Source organism: Rattus norvegicus, chromosome 8, assembly GCF_021556685.1.
Source record: "Rattus norvegicus strain SHRSP/BbbUtx chromosome 8, alternate assembly SHRSP_T2T, whole genome shotgun sequence".
In the NCBI taxonomy this organism is placed as follows: Eukaryota; Metazoa; Chordata; class Mammalia; order Rodentia; family Muridae; genus Rattus; species Rattus norvegicus.
Window position 1 is genome coordinate 83800774 of NC_141541.1, and position 24708 is coordinate 83825481.

The 24708-nt window shown below is 46.4% G+C and overlaps 2 protein-coding genes across 2 annotated transcripts in view; both read left to right on the plus strand.

Annotated features, from left to right (window-relative positions):
* Gnb5 (G protein subunit beta 5) overlaps positions 1-4018 on the plus strand; it is a 28936-nt gene extending 24918 nt beyond the window's left edge. The window contains exons 9-11 of the mRNA NM_031770.4: positions 1707-1803; positions 2584-2750; positions 3089-4018. Coding sequence (NP_113958.1) covers positions 1707-1803; positions 2584-2750; positions 3089-3100 — 276 coding nt within the window. The 3' untranslated portion in view covers positions 3101-4018. The remainder of the gene's footprint in view (positions 1-1706; positions 1804-2583; positions 2751-3088) is intronic.
* Positions 4019-6274: 2256 nt separating this feature from the next.
* On the plus strand, positions 6275-12318 carry Bcl2l10 (Bcl2-like 10). The gene is made up of 2 exons (NM_053733.1): positions 6275-6720; positions 11691-12318. Exons 1-2 carry the CDS (start codon positions 6286-6288, stop codon positions 11811-11813), a joined length of 558 nt encoding a protein of 185 aa, NP_446185.1. The 5' UTR covers positions 6275-6285; the 3' UTR covers positions 11814-12318.
* Positions 12319-24708: the final 12390 nt, after the last annotated feature.

Consider the following 24708-nt stretch of genomic DNA (forward strand, 5'->3'; position numbering starts at 1 on the left):
ACTACTTAAAAGCCCTCAGGCAATTACTGCTTACCTAAAACCAGATACAGTTCTCACAGTTTGTTACAAGTGGCAAATTATGATGACATATGTTTTTAAAAGAAAATTTTTTTCTTGTTGTTCTCAAAAATACCAAATATTAAAGGGCTTCACTCTAAGACGCTGCTATAAGAAGATGTTATAAGAGAACTTTCTGAGTTTTGATGATAGTGAAATCTCAGAGTTGAAGAAATGGCTCAGAGATTAAGAGGACTTGCTGCCCTCCCAGAGGACCTGAGTTCAAGTCCAGCACCCCTGTCAGGTGGCTCATGACCTCCTGTAACTTCAGTTCTGGGGAACCTGATACCCTCTTCTGTCCTCCCCACACACCCATGCATGTGTGCATTCGTGCACACACAGGCACATACATCCATGTTCACATTCATAAATAATATAATATTTTTAAAACTCTTAGATGTGTCAAGAATGTGTAACAAAATATAAAGGCACACGTTTTGGCTACACCATTTCACAGAAACAATTCTGTTCTAAGTGTTCTGCTCCTAAGCCAATGCCAGGGAGACATCAACATGTATACAAAGATTTTTATATAAAAAGGTTCATCATGTGGCTATGGGGAGTTAGTTCTATTGTTACTGCCCAGGCCATCGCCCCTTGTAGTGTATTCAAAAATCAGTTTTCTTCACACACACACACACACACACACACACACACACACACACACAAATATTCATCGTAGAATTGTGCATAAAAGAGAAAGTTTAGTCATAAGAAGAACGTTTAGCTGGTTATTGCCTAACAGATTGAGACATAGCCACATGGGGAATATTGGACTGACATGTAAATCATCTTCTTTGAAGACTAATTTTGGTAAGTGCTTGCCACATGATGTTGACAGAGCCAGCAGTGAACACTCACCCCATCCATTTCCACACAGTCTTAGTCAGGATTTCTACTGCTCTGATGAAACACTGTGACCAAAAAGCAAGTTGGGGAGGAAAGGGTTTATTTGGTTTCCATATCACTATTCATCAAAGGAAGCCAGGACAGGAACTCAAACCCGGAGGCAGGCACTGACACGGGCCATGCAGGAGTGCCGCTTACTGGCATGCTCCGCATGGCTTACTCAGCCTGCTTTCTTTATAGCAGCCCACCAGCCCAGGATAGCACCACCTACAGTGTCCCCACCAGTCACCAATTAAGACAATGCTCTGCAGGCTTGCCCATAACCCAATCTTATGGAGGCATTTTCTGAATTGAGGTTCCTTCTATTCAGATGACTTTGAACTTGTGTCAAATTAACATCAACTGTCCAGCACACACACATAAAGTAGGAAAAAAAACCACACCAAAAACTAACATCCCAGACATTAGCAAATGCCTCTAGGACTTGGGGTGACTTTCATTTCCTCATTGTGAATTTCTAAGCATCATGGAATGTTCCACAATGCCTGTGAGTGCTTCATCAAGGAAGAGAAGGCAGGGCTCTATGTTGTCTCTGTATGTGAAACTTTTTACACTCACTGTGTCTTTGAGTCCCTACTGACCCATAGAGATTAACTGGAAATAGGACTGAAGGAGAGAACAGAAGGAGAGAGAACTAAAGAGGTTTTCTCCTGCCATGCCTCAAACTACAGAAGCTGATGGTCTGTACTTCGACAAGTTGAAGCCAGAAGTAATTGTCCCTTTGTTTCTTTGTACCTCAGTGTCGCCTCTATGACCTGAGGGCAGATAGAGAGGTTGCCATCTACTCCAAGGAGAGTATTATATTTGGAGCATCAAGCGTGGATTTCTCCCTCAGTGGTAAGATTTTACCTCAGAAACTTCCCCGGGACTGTAGGATTAGACCTAAAAAGAACAAAGCAGCTCTCTGCCAAGCCTCCCATCACTGAGCTTTCTGTGAGGCAATGTGCTGAGGCCACATGGGACCTTCAGATACCCCTCTTCGGCCCTTCCCACTTCATGCTCTGAAACCCCCTGCAACCCTGCCCACACCTGGGAGGCAGCCAACAGAAGCCAAGGCAGTGTTGATGGGACACCCTCCTGTTCTAAGTCTGTCTTTCCGCACAAAGCTGCAGTTACTTTCTGGCACCTCTACCCAAGCATCAAAGACCACTTACTGCTCAGCCCTTGAAAACACTGTCACTTTGTCTTAATCTCTGTGAACTCAAGTTGAAGGTTTAGAAATGGCAGGAATGTTCCTGCTTCCTTTAAGGCCCAGTGGCATCCTATACACATGTGACCCTAGCATGGTGGCTTCTACCAATGGCATTACAGTGATATTCATCTCTGTCCTGTGCCTTCCCCAGAGGACAAGGACTGCTTCTCCTGAATTGCAAAGGCAACACACACTGTCTGCCATACGGTGGGCCTAGATTAATCTGTTTATTGTGTGGGTGGGTAGATGGGTGGATGGATGGATGGGTGGATAGGTAGGCGGGTGGGTGGATGGATGGATTAGAAAATTAATTGGTGAATGAGAGAGAGAGAAAGAGAGAGAGAGAGAGAGAGAGAGAGAGAGAGAGAGAGAGAGAGTCAAAAAAGGAAAAACAGGAACTGACTTAACCATTGTATCTTTTCCAGGCCGCCTGCTCTTTGCTGGGTACAATGACTATACCATCAATGTCTGGGATGTTCTCAAGGGCTCCCGGGTCTCCATCCTGTTTGGACATGAAAACCGTGTTAGCACTCTGCGAGTGTCTCCTGATGGGACAGCATTCTGCTCAGGGTCGTGGGATCACACCCTAAGAGTAAGAAGGATGTCCGTTTTCCTGTGTGAACGGAGAGGAAGGGTGGTGGCCGTCCTGAACAGTCTCTGTCCCTGTCCATAGGGGTGGCAAGAGGGTGTCTCTGGGAGGTTGGGAGCCTTGTCCACACAGGTGTTCAGCATGGTGGCGAGAAAATAACTGAAGCCTGTGAGAGCCCTGTTCAGTAAAGTGTGTGAGCATGCATGTGTGTGTGTGTGTGTGTGTGTGTGTGTGTGTGTGTGTGTGTGTGTGCAGCCCAAAGTCCTGTCTTTAAACTCTTAACTCAACTCTTACAATACAAACTATCGACTATTAAAAGGGATCTATCTGTGTCTTCTCAGGTTTGGGCATAATCCTCTCCCAGCGTGCAAGAAGGACACGTGCTCTCCCGTGTGGATACGACCTCTTGATGAGCCCAGGGCTTCCCACAGGTAGCCTATGGGAGCAATCCCAGTCAGCACTCACTCACCCGTCCAGTGTCTCCATGAAATCCGCCCTCCCAGGAAATACTCAGATAGGCCCTGGCTCTTCAACTGGCCCTCCAAGCCCTTCTTTCATCTCAAACACTCTGTGAAGTTTTGTCCGTTTTTGAAGCTATTCCAACCACCAGAATTCCACGTCTGTCAGCATTTCAAATGTCCCTCATTGCTTCCTTGAATCCAGTCTGTCTTCAGAGCACTTTAAAGTCTACCTTTTCTTGGTGTCGACTGTGGTTTCTAGAGCCATCGTCTGGACATGCCGGCTATATGGACTGTGAGAGTGGCTATTCAGTGGTCTGTAACAGAAGGAAATTTCAGTTCCAAATGTACAGAATCACACAGAATCACTTTTTAAAACTGTTTCTAGGTAAAAGTATCTTTTTCAACCTGTTCGTTGTCTTTTTTTAGATAGTATGTTTTTGTTTGGGTTGATTTGTTTGGTTGGTTGGTTGGTTTTGTTCTGGGGGAAGCTTTAGAAATGAAATGGACACATGCAGAAAACAGGCTATGTATTTGACTTGTGAAAAATGCAGTCTAGGGCTGAGCATTCCCCTACACCTGAGGGGAAAACCAGTTGCCATTCCTGGCACCAATACTGCCAAGAGCAAACAGAACCTTCTGGCATGGGAACAGGTCACTAAACTGATTTAAAAGCCTGCTAGTAGTGTTATCAGAAATGCCTAAGATAATGTGTGTGTTGTCCCTATAAATTATATTCGAATGTCCTGCACAGCAGCTGTACCGACACAGACTGATGGGCAGGCCATGAATAATAATGTCTTTGCTACCCAAGGGGTATCTTGTCTTTATTTGAATCATAAATCCCTTCTAGAAGCGACTGGCTGCTGTGCGTCACAAGGTCCCTGCTTTCTCTTCCTTTTTTTTCTTTTAAAGGTACAGAGGTTTGTTCTTTTAGAAACTCTTCCTGTGTTAACATGCTGTGTTAACAGAAATCATGGCACAGACTTGTAAGTCCAGGTCCATGGGGCAGAGGCAACAGGATGGCTTGAACCCAAGAGTTCAAGCTCGGCCTCAGCCGCATAGTGAGGTCCCATCTTCCCATCGCTTTGCTTTCTCTAGTTTGTTTTCATGTTTATTCGTTCATGTATTTGATGTTTTTTTTTTAACTCTGTGTGTGTTGGCGGGGGTGAGTACCCATGCCACAGGGCACACGTGGAGGTCAGAGTATAAGCGTGGGAACCTGCTCTCTCCTTCCACTGCATGGTGCCTGGGGATGGGACTCAGGGTGTCAGGCCCAATTAGTAGCAGTTGGCAGTCTCCCTGCCCTGCCCTTGTTGTTTTCTTAGAGAAACAAGGTAGCATGTATCCCAGGCTGCCCTCAAACCCTCTACACTGTCGAGTGTGAGTGTGAACTTCTGACCCCGCTGCCTTCGCCTCTCAGGTGTTGGTACGCTGAGATGGCCAGTGTGCATCGCACACTAGATGCACTAAGATGGCTGGTGCTGTCAGAGATCAAACCCCGACCTTCCCTCACGATTCACAAACACTCCACCAACTGAAGTACAGCCCCAGCCCCAGGACCCCATCTTTTAAAGGAATGCTCAGTTTTGTTCTGTGAAGTGTACTGGGAACCAAAGGTCACCTCGGACACTGGTAAAACTGTCATCGAGGGTGGCCTCGGGCATTTGAAGAGCCTAAGATTTGCTGTCCCTGAGAAGCAGGATGTATGTGTGTCCTCAGATTGTCTGTTTCCTGTCTTATCCTATTCTGCCTGTCTCTTTGCTTAGTGCTGGTTTGTGGCCCCAGCAACAGCCCCATGCTCCTCAGAGAGACCCTTGGAATGCAGAACGACACTCTCCCAGTCAGCAGGATGGCACTGTCACCACTTCAGCAGTCTCTGTGGGACTGAGAGTAACAAAAGCCGCTTGTATTTTGTTCTGTCATTAACAGTGTATAAATATCCCTCAGGGACTGGAGAGACGGCTCAGCGGTTAAGAGCACCGACTGCTCTTCCAGAGGTCCTGAGTTCAGTTCCCAGCGACCACATGGTGGCTCACAACCATCTGTAATGGGATCTGATGCCCTCTTCTGGTGTGTCTGAAGACAGCTACAGTGTACTCACATACATAAAAATAAATCTTTTAAAGAAAACTTTAAAAAATATTTAAATATCCCTCAGAAGCCCTGAAAGAGTCTTGGGGACTCACAAGGGTTCTGGATTATACTTTAACACTCTAAAGAGCGCTCGTTCCCCTCAGGGAAACTACTGGATTAAAGCAGGCCTCTAGAGAACATGGGCATACAGAAGGGACCAGGACAGCTGGGAGGAGTTGACCTCTGGGAAGGGGCCTCCGAGGAAGCTTAGGGTAGCATCAGCATCACAGAATGTCAAAAAGGAGGTCCAAGAGGGCCCACAGGGCCACAGCCCAGCAGGTCTGTGAACTAGAGCAGGGGTTTCTCCACCTGTGGGTCTCGACCTCTTTGGCAGCCATATGTCAGCTCTCCTACATATCAGAGGTTTACATTATGTTTCTAAGAGTAGCAAAATTACAGTTATGAAGTAGCAACAAAATAATTTTATAGTTTGGGGTTACCACAACCCAAGGACAGGGGAAGGTTGAGAATCACTGTACTAGAAATGTATCAGTGGAGGAGAGACAGGGGCTCTAGGGGCATAGCTGGTAAGTCAGAAATAGGCAAGAGTCAGGGGTTGGAACCACATTGCCTCCTCTAGCCTAGGACAACCACTTGCAAAATGGTTTATATATCTTTATTTCCCAAACAAGTAGGCTCCATCAATAATATCAAGTAAAGACATCGCTACTAGCTGGGCCTGACAGCCCAAGCCTGAACTCAGGAGGCTGAGGCAAGAGAATGACAAGTATAAGACCTACTCACCCCCTAAAAAGTTCCAGCCCCCATCTGTTTAATCCTTAACAGTAATTTGAGGGTCTCCTCTGTTCCTGCTTGCTCCACCCCCACGGCTCTCTCCTTGTAACAGGTGCAAGTGATATTCCCAAATGTCCAGGCGGGTCAGAGTGGGAAATAGCTGAGGCTAGAAAGCCGGCTGAGGTTGGACCAGGTACAGAGGCCAAAAGATGGGTGACCCGCTGCAGGATCGCACTAGACGGCTGCTGACTGACTACATATTGTTCTGCGCACGGGCGCCGAACACCCCTGAGCCACTGCCCACGTCTGTTGAGGCGGCCTTGCTGCGCTCTGTGACTAGTCAGATCCAACAGGAGCACCAGGATCTTTTCAACTCCTTCCGCGACTACCAGGGCAACCGCCTGGAGCTGGTGACACAGATGGCGGATGAGTTGCTCTCCAATGACCAAGAGTTCAACTGGGGCCGCCTGGTGATGCTCCTGGCCTTCGTGGGGACGCTAATGAACCAAGACAGGACTGTTAAGCGGAGGAGGGATCAAAGAAACCGTCTCCTACTGGAGCGAGACTGCTATCTCATAGTGAGCTTGCTGTACAATCGACTCACAGGACGGCATCGCTCCTGGCTGGAGGCTCACGGTGGCTGGGTGAGACCATTGGAGCGTGATGGAGATGGGTTGGAGGAAGGGGCCAGGATGCTGTGCTGAGTGCCTTTATGTCAGGGTCTTACGCAGCCAGCTCAGGCTGGCCTCAAACCTCATCAGATACTCTCTCCTGCCGCTATGGTCCTCCTGCTCCCATCCCAGGAGCACCAGGATTACAGGCTAGGTCATTATGGTGGGTTTATGTGGTGCTATGTAGGGAAGACCGGGACTTTGAGCATCTTGGGCAAGCACTAAGTGAACCGCATCTCCAGCCTGGGGATTTCTTTATAGGCCCTCAGACTGCTCTTGCTCAATAGTTCTTACAAAAGTTCATTCAGGGGCAGCCGGGCACACGCGGCTTACCCTAACTCTTGCCCCAGGACTGTCAGGGAGGGTTGATTAAGTCTGATATGCCCAAGTAGTATAAAGGGAGCAGTAGCCATGCCCAGGCCCTCCAGAGCTTCTTCTCTTACCCTTTATTAGAGTAAGGTCTTAGGGATTGTGAAATGTGTGTGGCCACCAAGTGGGGACCCTAACTGGGATCTTTACTTTTAGGCCATTGCACTTTTCCCTGCTGGGCAACCTCCAGGCTCCTGGCTTTCCTACGGTCCTTAATCTTTGTGGTGTAGGCTAAAGAGGCAGTCCTTAGCCTCCGGCTACAGAGCTATTGATCAAGGAAAACACGCAGGATGAGGATAAAGCTTGTTGGTACGCAGTTAGCATCTGTAAAGCCCTGGGTTTGATCTCCAGCCTCACCGGAGAAGGAAGGAAGGAAGGAAGGAAGGAAGGAAGGAAGGAAGGAAGGAAGGAAGCTTGCTCTATCCTAGGTTAACCCACAACAGGCCCTGGAAGCTGAGCTTGGCCACAGGTTTCTTTACCTCCCTCTTCATAGGAATTGAATCAAAATGGAGGTGGCCTGTGTTATGGAATAAATGTAACTTAACTATTAAAACCTGCTATACAAAAACCAAACAGATCACACTCCTGTCAGGAGTCTGCACTTAAGCTACGGGTGAAAGAAAGGGCAGCATGACGTGTTAACACCTGCCCTGCTCCCGATGTGTGGGTTGCCACTGGCCTGCAGACTGCCTTCAGCTGAGTTTCTCAGGACCCTCTCTGACAAGGTCATGAAGACAGAGTGATGATGTTTCCCTCTGTGTCCTGGCTCCTCCCTACCACCTCTCTCTCTCTCTCTCTCTCTCTCTCTCTCTCTCTCTCTCTCTCTCTCTCACACACACACACACACACACACACGCACGCACGCACACACACTCTCTCTCTCTCTCTCTCTCTCTCTCTCTCTCTCTCTCTCTCCCTCTCTCACATAAGATCTCAGACTTGGGCAGATTTTCCCTTTTGGGAGAGAGATTCACCAGCAGACTTATTAAGACGAAGGGAAGGCAGCATGGCCGCAGCTCTACACAGAGTTTAGGTTCATACGGCCAAGTGAGGAATCCCCTCTCATAGGTTCCAGAGGAAGGGGGAGGTCTTGTGCCACGTAGTGATGAATCCGTGTGGATGCATGGGTGTGTGTAGCTGTCACTGGTTCTGGAGCAGGAAGGGAAAAGGGAAGGTTTCGCCCTTTAGTTAGTGTCCCTTCATGATACAGGATTTGCTACCCATAGTACCTGATTACTTAGGGTCTCAGGTAGTCTGGTGTTGGTTAAGCTCCCTTTGAGGAAGAAAGACTTAGGAGTTCCCGGGCTGACTTTCAACAGGGTATCTGCTATTTCTTTGACGCAAGCTGTGAAGGTAGAGAAGGCAGCTGCTGCCAGTCAGCATGGCCTGAACACCCTCTGGTTCAAAGGCTAACATTCCCAGCCTTTTGTGGTCTGGGGATAACGGGCGCTAAGTTCAATGTCTGATTGCTACATATGACCTGGATGGTATGGTCGGCAGGTCTCCCATCTCCGGGTATCTGAGTCAGAGATTGGCACAGTGGAAGGATGTGGTCACCATGAGTCTGTGTCATGCACCACTCAGCAGTCTGGATGAATTGAGAGGAGAAAGAGTGCTAAAGAGGGGGCCTGTAACTGTAAGACCCAAGATACTTATTAAAGGAGTAACCAGAACTGTGACCCACAAGGTCCCCAGTGAGTTTTGAAAACCTTTTGAGTTTGATTTGTAGAGAGAAGGTCAAGAGTGAATAGAAAGACTGAAGACAGACAGGTGCTGTCAAAGGAGGAAACAGCCAAGGGTTTATGTTTTGTAATTTTTATTGGAGATGGTGGGGAAGGGATCAGAGGGTAAGGAGAGGTTTTTTGTTTGTTTGTTTGTTTGTTTTTTTTTTTTGTTTTTTTTTTCAGTTACTACTGTACTTTATTGTGTTCAACCAAGTCACCATGTTACAAAAATAGCAAGCTGCCATAATAAAAAATAAGGCTCCTCTATCCAGCACCAGATAGCATCATTTTGCTTTCAAGCCTAGAAATTGCACACTTGTATATAAACCAACTGAAGATGAGGATTGAGAGTTCATCTTGGTGGATTTTTCCTTTGATGAATATGAAGTGTCCTTCCTTATCTTTTTTGATGACTTTTAATTGAAAATTGATTTTATTTGATATTAGAATGGCTACTCCAGCTTGCTTTTTCTGACCATTTGCTTGGAAAGTTGTTTTCCAGCCTTTCACTCTGAGGTAGTGTCTGTCTTTGTCTCTGAGGTGTGTTTCCTGTAGGCAGCAGAATGCAGGGTCCTCATTGCATATCCAGTTTGTTAATCTATGTCTTTTTATTGGGGAGTTGAGGCCATTGATGTTGAGAGATATTAAGGAATAGTGATTATTGCTTCCTGTTATATTCATATTTGGATGTGAGGTTATGTTTGTGTGCTTTTCTTCTCTTTGTTTTGTTGCCAAGATGATTAGTTTCTTGCTTCTTCTAGGGTATAGCTTGCCTCCTTATGTTGAGCTTTACCCTTTATTATCCTTTCTAGTGCTGGATTTGTAGAAAGATATTGTGTAAATTTGGTTTTGTCATGGAATATCTTGGTTTCTCCATCTATGTTAATTGAGAGTTTTGCAGGATACAGTAACCTGGGCTAGCATTTGTGTTCTCTTAGGGTCTGTATGACATCTGTCCAGGATCTTCTGGCCTTCATAGTTTCTGGCGAAAAGTCTGGTGTGATTCTGATAGGTCTGCCTTTATATGTTACTTGACCTTTTTCCCTTACTGCTTTTAATAGTCTTTCTTTATTTTGTGCGTTTGGTGTTTTGACAATTATGTGACGGGAGGTGTTTCTTTTCTGGTCCAATCTATTTGGAGTTCTGTAGGCTTCTTGTATGCCTATGGGTATCTCTTTTTTAGGTTAGGGAAGTTTTCTTCTATGATTTTGTTGAAGATATTTACTGGTCCTTTGAGCTGGGAGTCTTCACTCTCTTCTATACCTATTATCCTTAGGTTTGATCTTCTCATTGAGTCCTGGATTTCCTGTATGTTTTGGACCAGTAGCTTTTTCTGCTTTACATTACCTTTGACAGTTGAGTCAATGATTTCTATGGAATCTTCTGCTCCTGAGATTCTCTCTTCCATCTCTTGTATTCTGTTGGTGAAGCTTGTATCTACAGCTCCTTGTCTTTTCTTTTGATTTTCTATGTCCAGGGTTGTTTCCATGTGTTCTTTCTTGATTGATTCTATTTCCATTTTTAATTCCTTCAACTGTTTGATTGTGTTTTCCTGGAATTCTTTCAGGGATTTTTGCGATTCCTCTCTGTAGGCTTCTACTTGTTCTCTAAGGGAGTTCTTTATGTCTTTCTTGAAGTCCTCCAGCATCATGATCAAATATGATTTTGAAACTAGATCTTGCTTTTCTGGTGTGTTTGGATATTCCGTGTTTGCTTTGGTGGGAGAATTGGGCTCCGATGATGCCATGTAGTCTTGGTTTCTGTTGCTTGGGTTCCTGCGCTTGCCTCTCGCCATCAGATTATCTCTAGTGTTACTTTGTTCTGCTATTTCTGACCGTGGCTAGACTGTCCTATAAGCCTGTGTGTCAGGAGTGCTGTAGACCTGTTTTCCTGTTTTCTTTCAGCCAGTTATGGGGACAGAGTGTTCTGCTTTTGGGCGTGTAGTTTTTCCTCTCTACAGGTCTTCAGCTGTTCCTGTGGGCCTGTGTCTTGAGTTCACCAGGCAGGTTTCTTGCAGGGGAAAAGTTGGTCCCACCTGTGGTTCCAAGGCTCAAGTTTGCTCGTGGGGTACTGCCTAAGTCCTCTCCGCGGCGGCAGCAACTGGGAAGATCTGTGCCGCTCTTTCCGGGAGCCTCCGTGCACCAGGGTTCCAGATGACGTTTGGTGTTTTCCTCTGGCGTCTGGATGTGCACAGAGTGCAGTCTCTTCTGGTTTCCCAGGCGTGTCTGCCTCTCTGAAGGTTCAGCTCTCCCTCCCACGGGATTTGGGTGCAGAGAACTGTTTATCCGGTGTGTTTCAAGGAGAGGTTTTAATAGAGTTCTCCAAGATGCCTTTCCTAAGCACTGAGGTAAAATATGAGGCGTATCGAGGGATCTCTGCCATATGAAGCAGTTAGATGGTTGTTCATACAGCAAGTTGGATGGCTAATTACAAATCCCAGCTGGAAGGTATCTGGTAGCCATGTGCCTTTCATTTTTAAGGCATGATCTAGAACCTTCCATGTATTTTGGAGTGTTTTTCATACTGGAACCTGACCCAGGGCCTTGTGCATGCTGATTGCATGTTTGACCTCTAAGCTCTGAGCTAACCCTTGATGTAGATGAATACCTGAATGTCTACCATGGATGTGCAGTGCTCAGGGAAGCCAGGGAGGATGTCAGATCACGTATAACTGGAGTTATGAGCAGTGTAAGACACCATGTGGGTGCTGAGAACTGAACCCAAGTCTTCTGCAAGAGCAGACAGTGCTCTTAACTGCTGAGCCATCCCTCCGGCTGCACCTGCTGTGTATTCGGGGCTCAGGTCTGTTCGTGGAGAGACAGTCTAATTCTCCTCTTTTGCCCCTTGCAGGATGGCTTTTGCCAATTCTTCAAGAACCCCTTACCACCCGGCTTCTGGAGAAGATTGCTGATCCGGGCTATTCTGTCCTGTTTCTTTGCAACGGCCATCTTTTATATCTGGAAATGTTTATAAGTTTTAAATTTTTAAATCGATCTTACCTGCCTAACTGCGGGCCCTCTAAGGGACAATTCTGGGTAGTTGGATAAGAACTGAGGAAATCCTCCTGCCTAGAGACATTTCTACCTGCATGCTACACGGAGTTCCGGGTTTGGGATGGGCCTAAGTAGCTCTTTGCTAAGTGGGGAGATGGTCTATATCACTCCAAAGAACTTCAGAAAAACGCTGCACCCACTCACTAGATGTGTTGTTGTCTGCATTTGGCTGCAGGCACAGCAGAGCCACTCCCATCTGTTGCAGGGTTCTCAGCTGCTGTTAAGTAGCCAGGGGCAGGGCAGGGGGTCCTAAACCCCAGAGCCCAGAGCCCGGAGCAATGAAGAATGCAATAGGAAACCTGAAGGAATCCTTTGAAACCTAAATCCTTCCATGCCTCATTCCCAGGGCTTCTGAATTTATAATGCTCCCCTTAATACAGTTTTAAGTAACTTCGAATTCTTAATAAATGTATACATTTAAAAAGAAGAAAAGAACGTGTCTTTCTACAATTCAGCAAGACTCTTCTTCTTGGGAGTAACTCGAATTGATGACAACTTACTTTTATTGTCTACAGTATAAACCAGGATTTGGTTTATATTGCTATGGGGGGGTAGTTTTTATTTTTATAATGTATATGTGTGCTCTGCTTCTATGATCTGTGCACCACTTATGTGCCTGTGAGGCCAGAAGAGGGTATCAGATCCCTGGAACAGGGGTTACAGATAGTCGTGAGTCACCATGCAAGTGCTGGGAATCAAACCAGGGTCCCCTGGAAAGGCAGCCAATACTCTTAACCACTGAGCCGTCTCTCCAGCCTTAACAATGCTTTGTTTTAAACATTTAATCTGCATAAACGTCCACTGCTCATTCCTCCTTTCCTCTGTGCCCTCTTCAGTCTACTCAGAACCGTATGGTAGGCAAGCACTGTGTCCCTCCCAACCTCCCTGGCCAATACTAGCTCACCGTTTCATAAAACTGGGTTGGTCTAATCCTGTTTTGTTTCGTTTGTGCGTATGTCTGTTTTGTTACAATATTTCTGACTGGAAATGTGGGTTTTGGGGATCAAATTTGAGCCATCAAGCTTGCTGGCAAACACTTTTACCTACTAAGCCAAACTACATTTGTTTGTTTTGTTTTGTTACAGTGTGTCCATTGCGTGTGTGTCCTGTGGTCCTGTGTGTGTGTGTGTGTGTGTGTGTGTGTGTATACCATAGTACACATATGGAGGTCAGAAGACAACTTATAGGAGTTGGTTCTCTCCTTTCACTATGTGGTTTCCTGGGATCAAAATCAGGCCATGTAGCTCGGTGGTAACCACCTTTACCTGCCCAACTAGCTCTCTGGTCTTGGCCTCTTCCTACTGTGAGGTTCCTAGGGAAATCCTAATTCAGGGGAGTCCCCGAGGAGGGGAATCAGAGCCTGTGTGGCAGAAGTGGGAAAATGGGGAAGGCACAAGCCTACAGGGAGGCTGGTTCCAGGGCAGTAGGCAGGGAAGAGGGTGCTGAGCGGAGACACCAGTCGCCCCTTTGCTGAAATCTCTGTCCCCAGGTGAGTCTGTAGCCAGAGAGCTGCAAGTGCCTCAGCAGCTGCCTGTCTGCAACTGTGAGAGGGAAGGACTGAGCAGAGGCTGGATGCTCGCTCGCACCACACTCTGACAGTTGTGCTCTTCCATTTGTACTGAGGTAAAACTCACACAACACAAAACCCCATTCACCATTTTGAAGTGAGCGCTCCACTGGCTGTTAGTGTGCTCATAGTAGCACACAACCATCACCCTTCATTTAATCCTGTCACTCAAAAAGAAATGCCACACCCATTAGCAGCCTTCTGATCCTCCCTTCCCCTGCCCCAGCAACCACTAATCTACCTGCTGCCTTTGAATCTGCCTCTTCTAGATGCTTCATACGAATGGAATCAGACAGCTCGTGGCTCTTTGTGTCTGATTTCTTATTTAACCAAGTGTTTTCTGGGCTTCTGCACGATGTAGCTTGTCAAGACTTCACGCTGGCTCAAGGCTAATGCTGCATGGTGTTTACCACACACAGCTAGCTGGAATGTGGGTGGCTCTCAGTCATTGGACAGCATGTGGAGGTGGTGCTCTGAGCATGCTTTTACGTGTTTTTATGCAGACTTGGGCTTTTTATCACTCCTGTGTGCAAGCCTAGGTGGGATTGCTGGGCCCTGTGGTTAACTTCGGGCCTTAGAGTGGAGCAGATCTACTGAACTCTTCTTAGCAGCTACGCCATTCAGTATTCCCACCAGCAGGACATGGGGTTCTACCTTCTTCCTTGGTTAAACCCCAGGGTTGCAAAGGAGAAACAGAGAGAACTACCTGGGCCAGATCAGGGAAACACAACTCTTGAGTTTAAGATGGCTTCTGCCTCCTTGGCTTCCCAGATACCACGCACGCAGCCCCATGGGTTGACTTGGCACCAGCTATGAAGTAGAGTCCTCCCCTAGAGAAGGCCAGGGGTCCATGCGAAGTCTCCTCCCCCTCTCTGAAGGCAAGTGGAGCTTTAGTGAAGCCATCGCTTGGCACTTCCTGCCCTGAGGCCCTCATGCTAGTCAGCCTAGTCAGCCTAGTCAGCCTAGTAGCCTAGTCAGCTGTTGTTACAAGTTCTGCTCAGTATCAGTTTGTGGGGTTTTAAGATTTTGTCTTTATTTTTACTCGTGTGTGTGTGTGTGTGTGTGTGTGTGTGTGTGTGTGTGTGAGAGAGAGAGAGAGAGAGTGTGAGTGTGTGTGAGTGTGTGTGTGAGAGTGTGAGTATGTGTGTGTGAGTGTGAGTGTGTGTGTGTGTGTGTGTGTGTGTGTGTGTCTGGGTACACGTGTGTGGGTGTCCATGGGGACAATAAGAGGGCTTTGGATTCCCTGAAGCAGGAGTTACAGGCAGTTGTGGGCCACTGCAACCAAACTCATCCTCTGCAAGAGCAGCGAGTACTCTTAACAGCTGAGGCGTCTTTCCCGCCCATGTTTTCTTCCTTTTAAAGTTTGTATTTTATTATTATTATTATTATTATTATTATTATTATTATTATTTTCAGTTGGATGGGGCTGAGGGGCAGGCATCACAGCCCACATGTGGAGGTCAGAGTTCAACATTGTGGAGTTGCTTTTCCCCTTCCACCTCACTTTGTGTGGGTTCCAGGGATCAGGCTTGCCAGGAAGGGCCTGTGCCCCTGGGCTGGCTCTCCAACCCATCTGTATTTTGTAGCTATGCCTCTCAAGAGCTGGATTTGGTAGAATTGAGAATACAGGTGAGGAGCTCATCAGATAGATGTCCCATTGTATAAAAGTGATTATCATCTGGCCTGCTGACCTAAGCTCAGCTCCCCAGAACCCACATAAAAGCCAAATGTGGTGATGTGTGTGTCTGTATTTCCAGCACTCCTACTCAAGATAGGAAGCAGAGACAGGAGAATTCCCACAAGCTAGCAAGGCAGACCAACAAACCTGGAGTTTAAAGTTGCAAAACAAGAGGCCTTGCCTCAAACAAGGTAGAGAGACAGCACCGATGCCTAAGGTCAGCCTCTGACTTCCATGGGCCCTTTGTGGTATGTACAAGTCCACACACATGCACATCGTACACATGCATGCACATCACACACACATGCACATTGTACACACATGCACATCGTACACATGCATGCATATCACACACACATGCATGTCACACACATCCACATCACACACACATGTGCATATCTCACACATGCATGCACATCACACACGCATGCACATCACACACGCATGCACATCATACACACATGCACATCACACATGTTCATATTGCACACATGCATGCACATTGTACACATTCATGCACATCACACACACATGCACATCACACACAGATGCATATCATACACACGTGTGCATACCACCCACATACACATCTTACACGGACATGCACATCACACACACATGCACATCGTACACACACACAAGTATCTTAAATAAATAATAAAATAAAGATGAAGGAAGCCAGGGAACAGAGGTGTGGCAGAGGACACAGAGCTTCTTGTTCAGTCGCTCACACGAACCAAGTGTGGTGATGACACCTGCAATCACGGAAGGCTGAGGCAGGAGGATCAGAAGTTCAAGGTTATCCTAAACTCTACTGGGAGTTTAAGACCAGCCTAAGATACATGAAGGCCCTGTCTTTAAAGTAATAATAACTATTTTTTTTTGGTTCTTTTTTTCGGAGCTGGGGACCGAACCCAGGGCCTTGCGCTTCCTAGGCAAGTGCTCTACCACTGAGCTAAATCCCCAACCCCAATAATAACTATTTTAACAAGGAAGGAGATAGATCTGGGTATGGAATACTGGCTAATAGCTGTGTCTCAGTATCACAGAGGGTGGGGCAGCCTGGGCTACACAGCGAGTTAAAAACTGCCCTGAGATTCATAGGTATGTCTCAAAACCAAAAGTGAATAAATGATTAAATGAAGAGGTAAATTTAAAACTTTCCTCAGGCCCTGTTGGCCTCAGCAAGCTGCACATTAGGTACTCCTGAAGTGCTTTTAACTCTGGTACCTCGTCTGACAGTCTCGGTGATTCACTGGCTCAAGTGGAACCCGCTGTGAACAGGCTCTCAGAGCCCCGCATGTGGCTCTGGTGTGAAGGCAGGGCTGTGCCTCCAGGGCTTGGAACAGCTTTGCTAAACAAATAACCTACAATTGAACGATAAACCCTGCTCCATTTGAGCCCAATCAGTTTCTTTGACCCAGACGAGATTTCAATTACATTTTAAGATACTTAAAATTTTCCACTGTGAATTAGCTGAGGGTCAGCTCCCCCCCCCCTCAAATTATATGTAATTTAGTTGAAAAGAAATAGTTTAAAGGGCTGGAGAGATGGCTCAGTGAGTAAGAGCATTGGCTGCTCTTCCAGAGGTCCTGAGTTCAATTCACAGCACACACATGGTGACTCACAACCATCTGTAATGGGTCCGATGCCCTCTTCTATCATGCAGACATAGATACAAATAGAGCTCATGTGTGTGTGTGTGTGTGCGCGCACACACACACACACACACACACACACACACACACACACCACTACACAAATAACAATCTGAAAGAAATAGTTCAGTACTGTTTGTTACAGAACCTAGTCTTCTCCTGCCAATCAATCCCACAGGAACTTCCTGATCTTTTCCTGGATGATTTTTACTTTCTGCCTTATTTTGTTTTGTTAATTTTGAGACAAGGTCTTATGTAACCCAGGGTGGCCTTGAACTTGCTATGTTGCCAAAGATGACTTTGCATTCCTTAGAGCTTCTACCTCCCAGGAGCTAGGGAGCTTGCAGATGTCTAGCACCACACCCAGCTAAGTCCTGTACCTTTAAATAGAATGCATTTCTGGATTCTCAGGTTGAGACATTATCTTTATCTTTATACTGCAAACCCATCCCTTGCCATCTCCTAGCCCTGCCCATGTAATTATATCATAACTTTAGTTCCATCGGTATTCATTATCTACATTCCGGCTTCTCATGCTACTCCAAACTGAACCGTGTGACCTGCTAAGGTTATTTCTTTCTCACACCGTCATTTCTCTGAGTTAATGATTGCCTTAGTCTTTCTTACTTGGTTAGTTTGGGACGGGTTTTGTATAGGCCTTTTAACGACCTGCCCTTAAGTTCTCTGGTAGTTGTGCAAATCTCTTCTGGAGATGCTCACTTCCGTCAGGCTTCTCCCATGAGATCTTGCAAGGTCTCCCAGCTCGTTCACACTGTTTGCACTGTTCACACTACTTCAGACTAACACATCCAAATGCACACATTCTAGATTGTTCACTGCTTCCTCTCAGAATTTGCAGGAACTTCACCACTTCCTTCTAGTTTCCAGAGTTTTCCCAGCATGCTAATACGAGGGGTCCGTGTTCTTTCTCTCCAGAGCATGCGAACCCTCTCTTGGACATAGTTTGAAGCTTTACAGTTGTGGGTGGGTATTTCCATCCATCCTACTCAAGGTAGAGGAAGTTTTTCAATCTGGGCTCATCTGGCCTTCTGTCCTGAGAGCATCTTGATTCCCTCCCCTGCTTTCTCTCCTACAATTTCTAGTATTTAGATGCTGAACTTCCCTTGTGCTATCTAATTTTCTTACCTTCATCTTTTAAGGTTTGTTTGTTTGATTTCCGGTGGAGCTCCCTGGTGGAATGGAGCTGCCGTTATGACAAGGAAAACATGGCGGGGGTGGGGGGAGTGCAGCAAAACCCAGATGGCGAAGTTTTCTGAAAGAACTGCATTTCAGCTTGACTGTGATACTATGTTTCCACAGACACCCACAAAGCAACAGTCGTTGTGCAAGAGCAAATCCAACTTAAAAGATGTGTATTTAGCCAATTGCCTGTCCAGAAAGGGCCCAGTTTAGCTAGAAAATTCTGTCTCTTGCTGAGTAAAAGTAGGTCGGATAAAGAAGGGAGGAGACATTACCCTCCCTGAGGATCTTGGTATCCTCTTGACCCTTCTGGGAACTGGAGTGTCCCCCACCAGAGGCCAACCTGCTATTCAATGGCAAAGACTATTTCAAGAAGATAGACACTGAGTTTGCTGGGTGTCACAGCTCCGACTACAGTCTTTACTGTGATCACTTAGATTTTAAAGCTGCTTTCCTGTAACTCTGAGCAGCCCTCTAGAGTGGCAATTCCCCTCAGAGGCCTGTGACCACAGAGGCTCATCGGATTGGGCCCAGGGCCTGATCCTTAAGGAGAAGGAAGGGGGTGTGTAAAGGGCCAAAAGATATCAAGTGCCCGTGTAGGCGTGAGAGTGTAGGCTGTCCTATCTACTCCCTGCTTCCCTGCTCTCCCATACAGCCTTCCTGTGGATCCTGCAGACTTGAGAAAAAGAGCCTGAGTGGGAGTCCTTAGTAGCTATGGCTCCTCTCCTTTTTGGGACAGGGTCACACAGCCTAGGCGACTGCTGTGGTGTCTTTCCTTGCAGGAAGTGTTGACCTCCAAGCAACCAGGATATGTAGTGGGAGAATGTAGGTCACCTATGTCTTCTGACCCACAGACATGGTATTTGAGAGTCCCGTGGGTACTTACTTTGCCTTCTCTCTACCCCTAGAGGATAGAAGAAGGGGATCCTGAGGCAGGATTCCTGATCATTGCTGGGGATGGGGGTTCTTGTGGCTTTGGAGGGAAGCGGGGTTGGTTTTTTTTTTTTTTTTTTTTTTTTTTTTTTTTTTTTGAGACAGGTTTTTCTCTGTGTGGCCTTGGCTATCCTGGAACTTGCTTTGTAAACCAGGCTGGTTTCGAAGTCACAGAGATCCACCTGCCTCTGCCTCCTGACTGCTGGGATTAAAGACATGCAACTACCACCTGGAGGCGTTTCTCTTGACCAGAATTTAAATTCTCTCCCAATCTCAGCTTTTCACCCACTAAAGCTATAATTTTTCATTACTTACTATATTCATAAATCTTCTCGTTGGGGATTTAACTCAGTGGTAGAGCACTTGCCTAGCAAGCACAAGGCCCTGGGTTCAGTCCCCAGCTTCAAAAAAAAAAAAAAAAGAAAGAAAGAAAGAAAGAAAAACAAAAACAAAAACAAAAATAAATCTTCTCATCACTGACAGGATACATGGCACAATTTTTAACATATTTTTAAAGATTTATGTATGAGTTCTGAATCTGCGTGTACACTTTTTTTTTCTTTTTCTTTTTTTTGGAGCTGGGGACTGAACCCAGGGCCTTGTGCTTGCTAGGCAAGGGCTCTACCACTGAGCTAAATCCCCAATCATCTGCATGTACACTTACATACCAGAAGAGGGCACCAGATCTCATTAAAGATGGTTGTAAGCCACCATGTGGTTGCTGAGAATTTAATTTAGGACCCCTGGAAGAGCATCCAATGCTCTTAACCACTGAGCCATCTCTCCAGCCCGGGTACAACTTGTTTTAAAGATGTTTTGTGTGTACTAGAAGAGGGTGTCAGATGCCCTAGACTTGAAGAAACAGGCAGTTGTGAGCTCCCGACATGGGTAATGGGAAGGTACCATCGCTTCAACCCCAGAAAACAACTTTTACCTTTTCTATGTTTATTTTACCTTTTCTTCCGTGCTGAGGGTGTAATCAGAGACTTGTGCTTAGGAGGTGCTCTCCCATGGAGCCAAATCGCCACCTAGAAAGCAACTTTGAAGACCTAGAAAGCAACGTGGAAGGAAGTATTTATTTTGGCACAGGACTTAGAGGAGGCACAGTCAATCATGGTGTGGAAGGTATAGCAGGAGGTGTATATGAGGACAGCTGGTTACATTGTGTACAGTCAGAAAGTAGGCAGAGATCAGGGCTGCTGCACTGTTAGCTGCCCCTCCTTCTGCCCCCTTTCACCCATCTGTTTAAACTGGAGAGATGACTCAGCAGGCAAGAGTACTGGCTGTTCTTCCTAAGGACCAGGGTTCCATTTCGAGCACCTACATGATGACTTACAACCATAAGAAACTCCAACTCTAGGGGATCCTAGAACTGCCCCCGTAGGCACACATGATGTATACATATAGGTGGGACACTCATACACATAATTCTGGCTCAGTACAGTGGTACATATCTTTAATCCTAACTCTTGCGAGACAGAGGCAGAAGCAGGCAGACTTCAGTAAGTTTGAGGTTAGCCTGGTTCTGGGCTAGCAAAGGCTACATAGTAAAATTCCCCCCATCCCAAAAATATATAACATTCGGGGCCATAGCCATGAGATGATGCCATCCGCATGCATGGTGGGAAGACCCAGAGGTATGTCTTCTAGGCGATTCCAAATCCAGTCAAGTTGACAAGGAAGATTAAACATTGGGTTTAACCATTTATACTTATATAATGGGTCCTTGTGGTTTGTTTTATGATTCAAAACTCTTGACGCTCCAACTTTTAAACTCGCAGCCTGCATGACAACTGTTTAAAGTATTTAACACAGTGTGAAGTAGATCCTTGGGATACTTCAATCTCTTGTTATCGTTTAAACATGTCTCCCTCCCCTGCACAGAACGAACATGGGGTACAGCTGTGTCTTATGAAACATAAAGGCGACCGTTCACGCCCCTTTCACCGCCTTCAGACATTGTAAGTTTATAGCCAATCCTGTATTGACTATGCCTGCACTCTCACTTTCGCATAGCAGCCCAGCCTCTCCTGTAAGCTCCGTAGTAGATATAACCGCGTGCCCTTCCACCACTTCCTTATGGCTGGTGTGACCAGGCTTCGCACTCTAAATCCACCACCCAGGCTAGGACCAGCCGGTGTCCTTAAATGGGAAAGAGACCTAGGCCTTAGGGTGCTAGCAACTAATTGATTTTGAGGTAACCGGCCCACTTTGGTGGTTCTCCTGGACTTGTGAAGAGTCTTAAGCACAGTAAACCTCATTTGGCATTGTCTTCCTGTAGAACAAAGATTCTAAGCAGCATATATAGTATGCAGTCTGTTCTTATTTGGCCCTTTAGCCCACTGCCCCCAAGACACAATGAGCTCGGGGAATAAGGAAGGTGTATGGTAGGTAGAAGGCAATTAGTGCTGTAAAAATGAAAAGCCACAGCAGACGTACTGAGGGCTTGTGTTGTCCACTTGACGCAATCTAGAGTCATTTAGCAAGAGGGAATCTCAACTGAGAAGATGCTCCCACTAGATTGGCTTGTGGGCAAGCCAGTTTTCTTAATGGATGACTGAGGTGTCCAGTTCACATGGGTGGAGCCAACCAACCCTAGCAAGGTGGTCCTCAGTAGGAGGAGAAAGCGGGCTGAGCAAACTAGGAGGAGCAAGTCCATAGCAGCATCCCTCCAGCCCGGGCCTCGGGGATCCTGCCCTGACTTCTCTCAGCAGTAGAATAGGGCCTGAGAGCTGTAATATGAAATAAACCTCTTTCCTTGATTTGTTTATGGCCGTGGTGTTTTGTCACAGTAATAGAAGCTCTAAGGCAGGTGAGGGCAGGTTTCAGACCAACCGGGGCAGCAGGATTCCAGGCCATCGGCCCAGTCATCCAAGGAGGAGTCATCAACTTGTAGGTTAATGTAGATGCTGCGTTCAGACACCTATGCGAATTGCTTGTGTGTTTCCTGAATCTCCTTTGGAGATTACTTTACTGAGTACATTGCAATAGAGTAGCATACAGCCAGCTTCCTGTGTTTTCATAGAAAAAGAACTAAGGGGTTGGAGTGATGACTCAGTCCTTGCAAGCAGAAGAACCTGAGTCTGCATGCTTGTCACCTCAGCCCTGAGGAGATGGAGACAGGATCCTTGAGGTTTGCAGTCAGTCAGTCAGTGTAGCCAAATCAGCAAGGTCTAGGTGCAGTGAGAGCCTGCCTTAAAAACAAGGGGGAAAGTGCAAGGAAGACACACACACACATGCATATGCATACACTTACATATACACACACGCACATATGTTCATATATATATATATATACATACAGATACAGACACACACATGCATATGTATACACTTACATATACACACATGCACATACATTCATATATCCACATACATAGACAAATACACACATACATATATACAAATACACACAGATATGCATACACATACATGCACATAAATACACATATACACAGAAAAACACAGACACACGCATACACATACATATACAGAGATACACACATACATATACAGAAGAGAGAAACACACAGAGAAACACATATATGCACATACACAGAGACGCATACATACATATACACACATACATACTCACGTGAGACATACACAGACATGAGGAAGAACTGGGAAAAAAATACACCAAGAATTCTATGCTTGGCTCTGTACAGGGTGGGAATCGTGATGACTCCTTTATTGATCCTTATCATAATTCTCTACAACTGCGAAATTTTATGACTTGAGGAAGCAGAGTTTTATTATCAGGAACAAGATGATACATATTATTACAGACATTAAACAGTAATCAGCCTTGTGGTCCCAGGAGAGCCTCGCTGCTGGGTGTAATTTGCCTGTTGTTTGGCTTTTCAGAAAAGGCTGTGTTCCTCCACCAGGGGGCGCCTGGCCTTCAAATGAAGAGACAAGCTGGGGGATAGAGGGAGCTGTACTGTGTGAGGGGTAAATCTTGCATAATTGCCGGACACACTTAACTTTACTAAGAGTAGTTCGAAAGCTTTTGATATTCAATGCCTGCCTCACTGGTTACTAAAAGTATAAAATCACATTTTCCCTGGAGTGGAGAGATGGCTCAGTGGTTAAGAGCACTGACTGTTCTTCTAGAGGTCCTGAGTTCAAATCCCAGCAACCACATGGTGGCTCACAACCATCTGTAATGAGATCGGATGCCCTCTTCTGGTGTGTCTGAAGACAGCTACAGTGTACTTATATATAATAAATAAATACGTCTTTTTTTTAAGTCATATTTTCCCCAGAATCAGTAAAAATACAGCAAGATTGGACTCAGCTAGCCAGGAAGAAAGCACATGCCTACCCTTTGAAAGTTAATGATCTAACCAGAGAAGCCGGTTGCACGATTACCCTTCCCCATGTGAACATCCGAGAGATGAAGAGACAGAGGAAATGTCTGATACAGGATTACCTCAGGAGAGATGCAGAGGCCAGGGAATTACACTGTCAAGCTTGGCCTACAGAAAGCCCAAAGAGATGCCTGGGGCTCATGGCTCAACACTTGGCTTGTTAGTATCTATGTATGTGGGCAGAGGGAGGCCGGGTAAACACCAACTGTGGAGCAACAGCTAGCCTCGTTACAGTTGTGCAAGAAAAATGGAGTCAGACCTGACCAGAGGACTGGGGATCTCCAAACTTATACAACACATGAATGCCATGAGAGGATAGAAGAGCCCACAAGCCCAGCGTGTCAGAGAAGACTTCCTGCGGGAGGTGGCACTCGAGCTCATGAAGAAGGGCCAGGGGGAGCCTGCAAGGAGAGAAGTCCAGGCAGAGGAAACCCATGTACTCAGATGGTACAAGAGAAAACATGGCATCACCTATGAAATCCTTCTGTGTGGATCGAGCTGGGGCTAAGTGCACGGGGTGTAGACAATGCTGGGGCAAAGATACTCTGTCTGAGAGGCATTGTGAAGCCCCTGAAGGATCTCTATGGTGGTTACCTGCCAATCGTGGACACTCGATGACATCACCAGCTATCTTTTATGTGGTCCAGGTGTCCTAGTTAATTTTTTGCGAACTTGATACAAGCTAAGGCCAGCTGAGAAAATGCCTCCATGCGATTGGCCTGTGGGCAAGGCTGTGGGGCATCTTCTTGATTAACCCGACCTGAAGTCTTACCCCAAGTCTGTGCCTCCTCTGGTCTCTGCATGCAGCTGACCTGTGTGGCTACCCTTGCCCCCCTCAACACGCTCCCTCCTGCTCTCATGATTTCCCATGACTTTGGAAGTTTTTGTCCTATTTACCAGTGACTAGAGAAAGGGTGCTTTAGGAACGAGCATAGGATGACATCTCCTGGGTGTTGAGGCCAGGGAAGACATGTTCAGACCATATCGTGAGCAACTGTGGGAGGAGGAGAACACATTGTTCAGGGATAAGCAGAGGCATGAACTGGAGGGCTGAGAGCTGTTGACAGGATAATGTCCTGGATCCCAGTGAGGTTCAGAACTCACTGTTCTCAAGGGCCGAGAGATAGACACTAAAATAAGGTCAAGTCCAAGGTCTGAGAGCACGATGAACTCAGGGAGAGGCAGGAAACACAGATAGGCCCAGTGGGGCAAGGGAGACTCCAAAGTCTGGGGATTGGCCAGAGTAAGACTCTGGACCAGAGAACTGGGTGTGGCTAAGCTATGTTGGGCACAAAGTGTCCAAGGATGTGCTCCCGGCCTTGTGGGCAGAGAATGGAGGATGTGTGCAGGTCGTAAGCAAACCTCAGCTCAGCCTGAGCAATGACGGTTGGAAAGTCACAGTCCCT

Bases quoted from the DNA above. Each gene is read 5' to 3' on its own strand.
- Bcl2l10 (NM_053733.1), top strand. From the start codon at position 6,286: ATGGGTGACCCGCTGCAGGATCGCACTAGACGGCTGCTGACTGACTAC. The intron at 6,721-11,690 runs GTGAGACCATTG...TGCCCCTTGCAG, and splicing joins TGGAGGCTCACGGTGGCTGG to GATGGCTTTTGCCAATTCTT.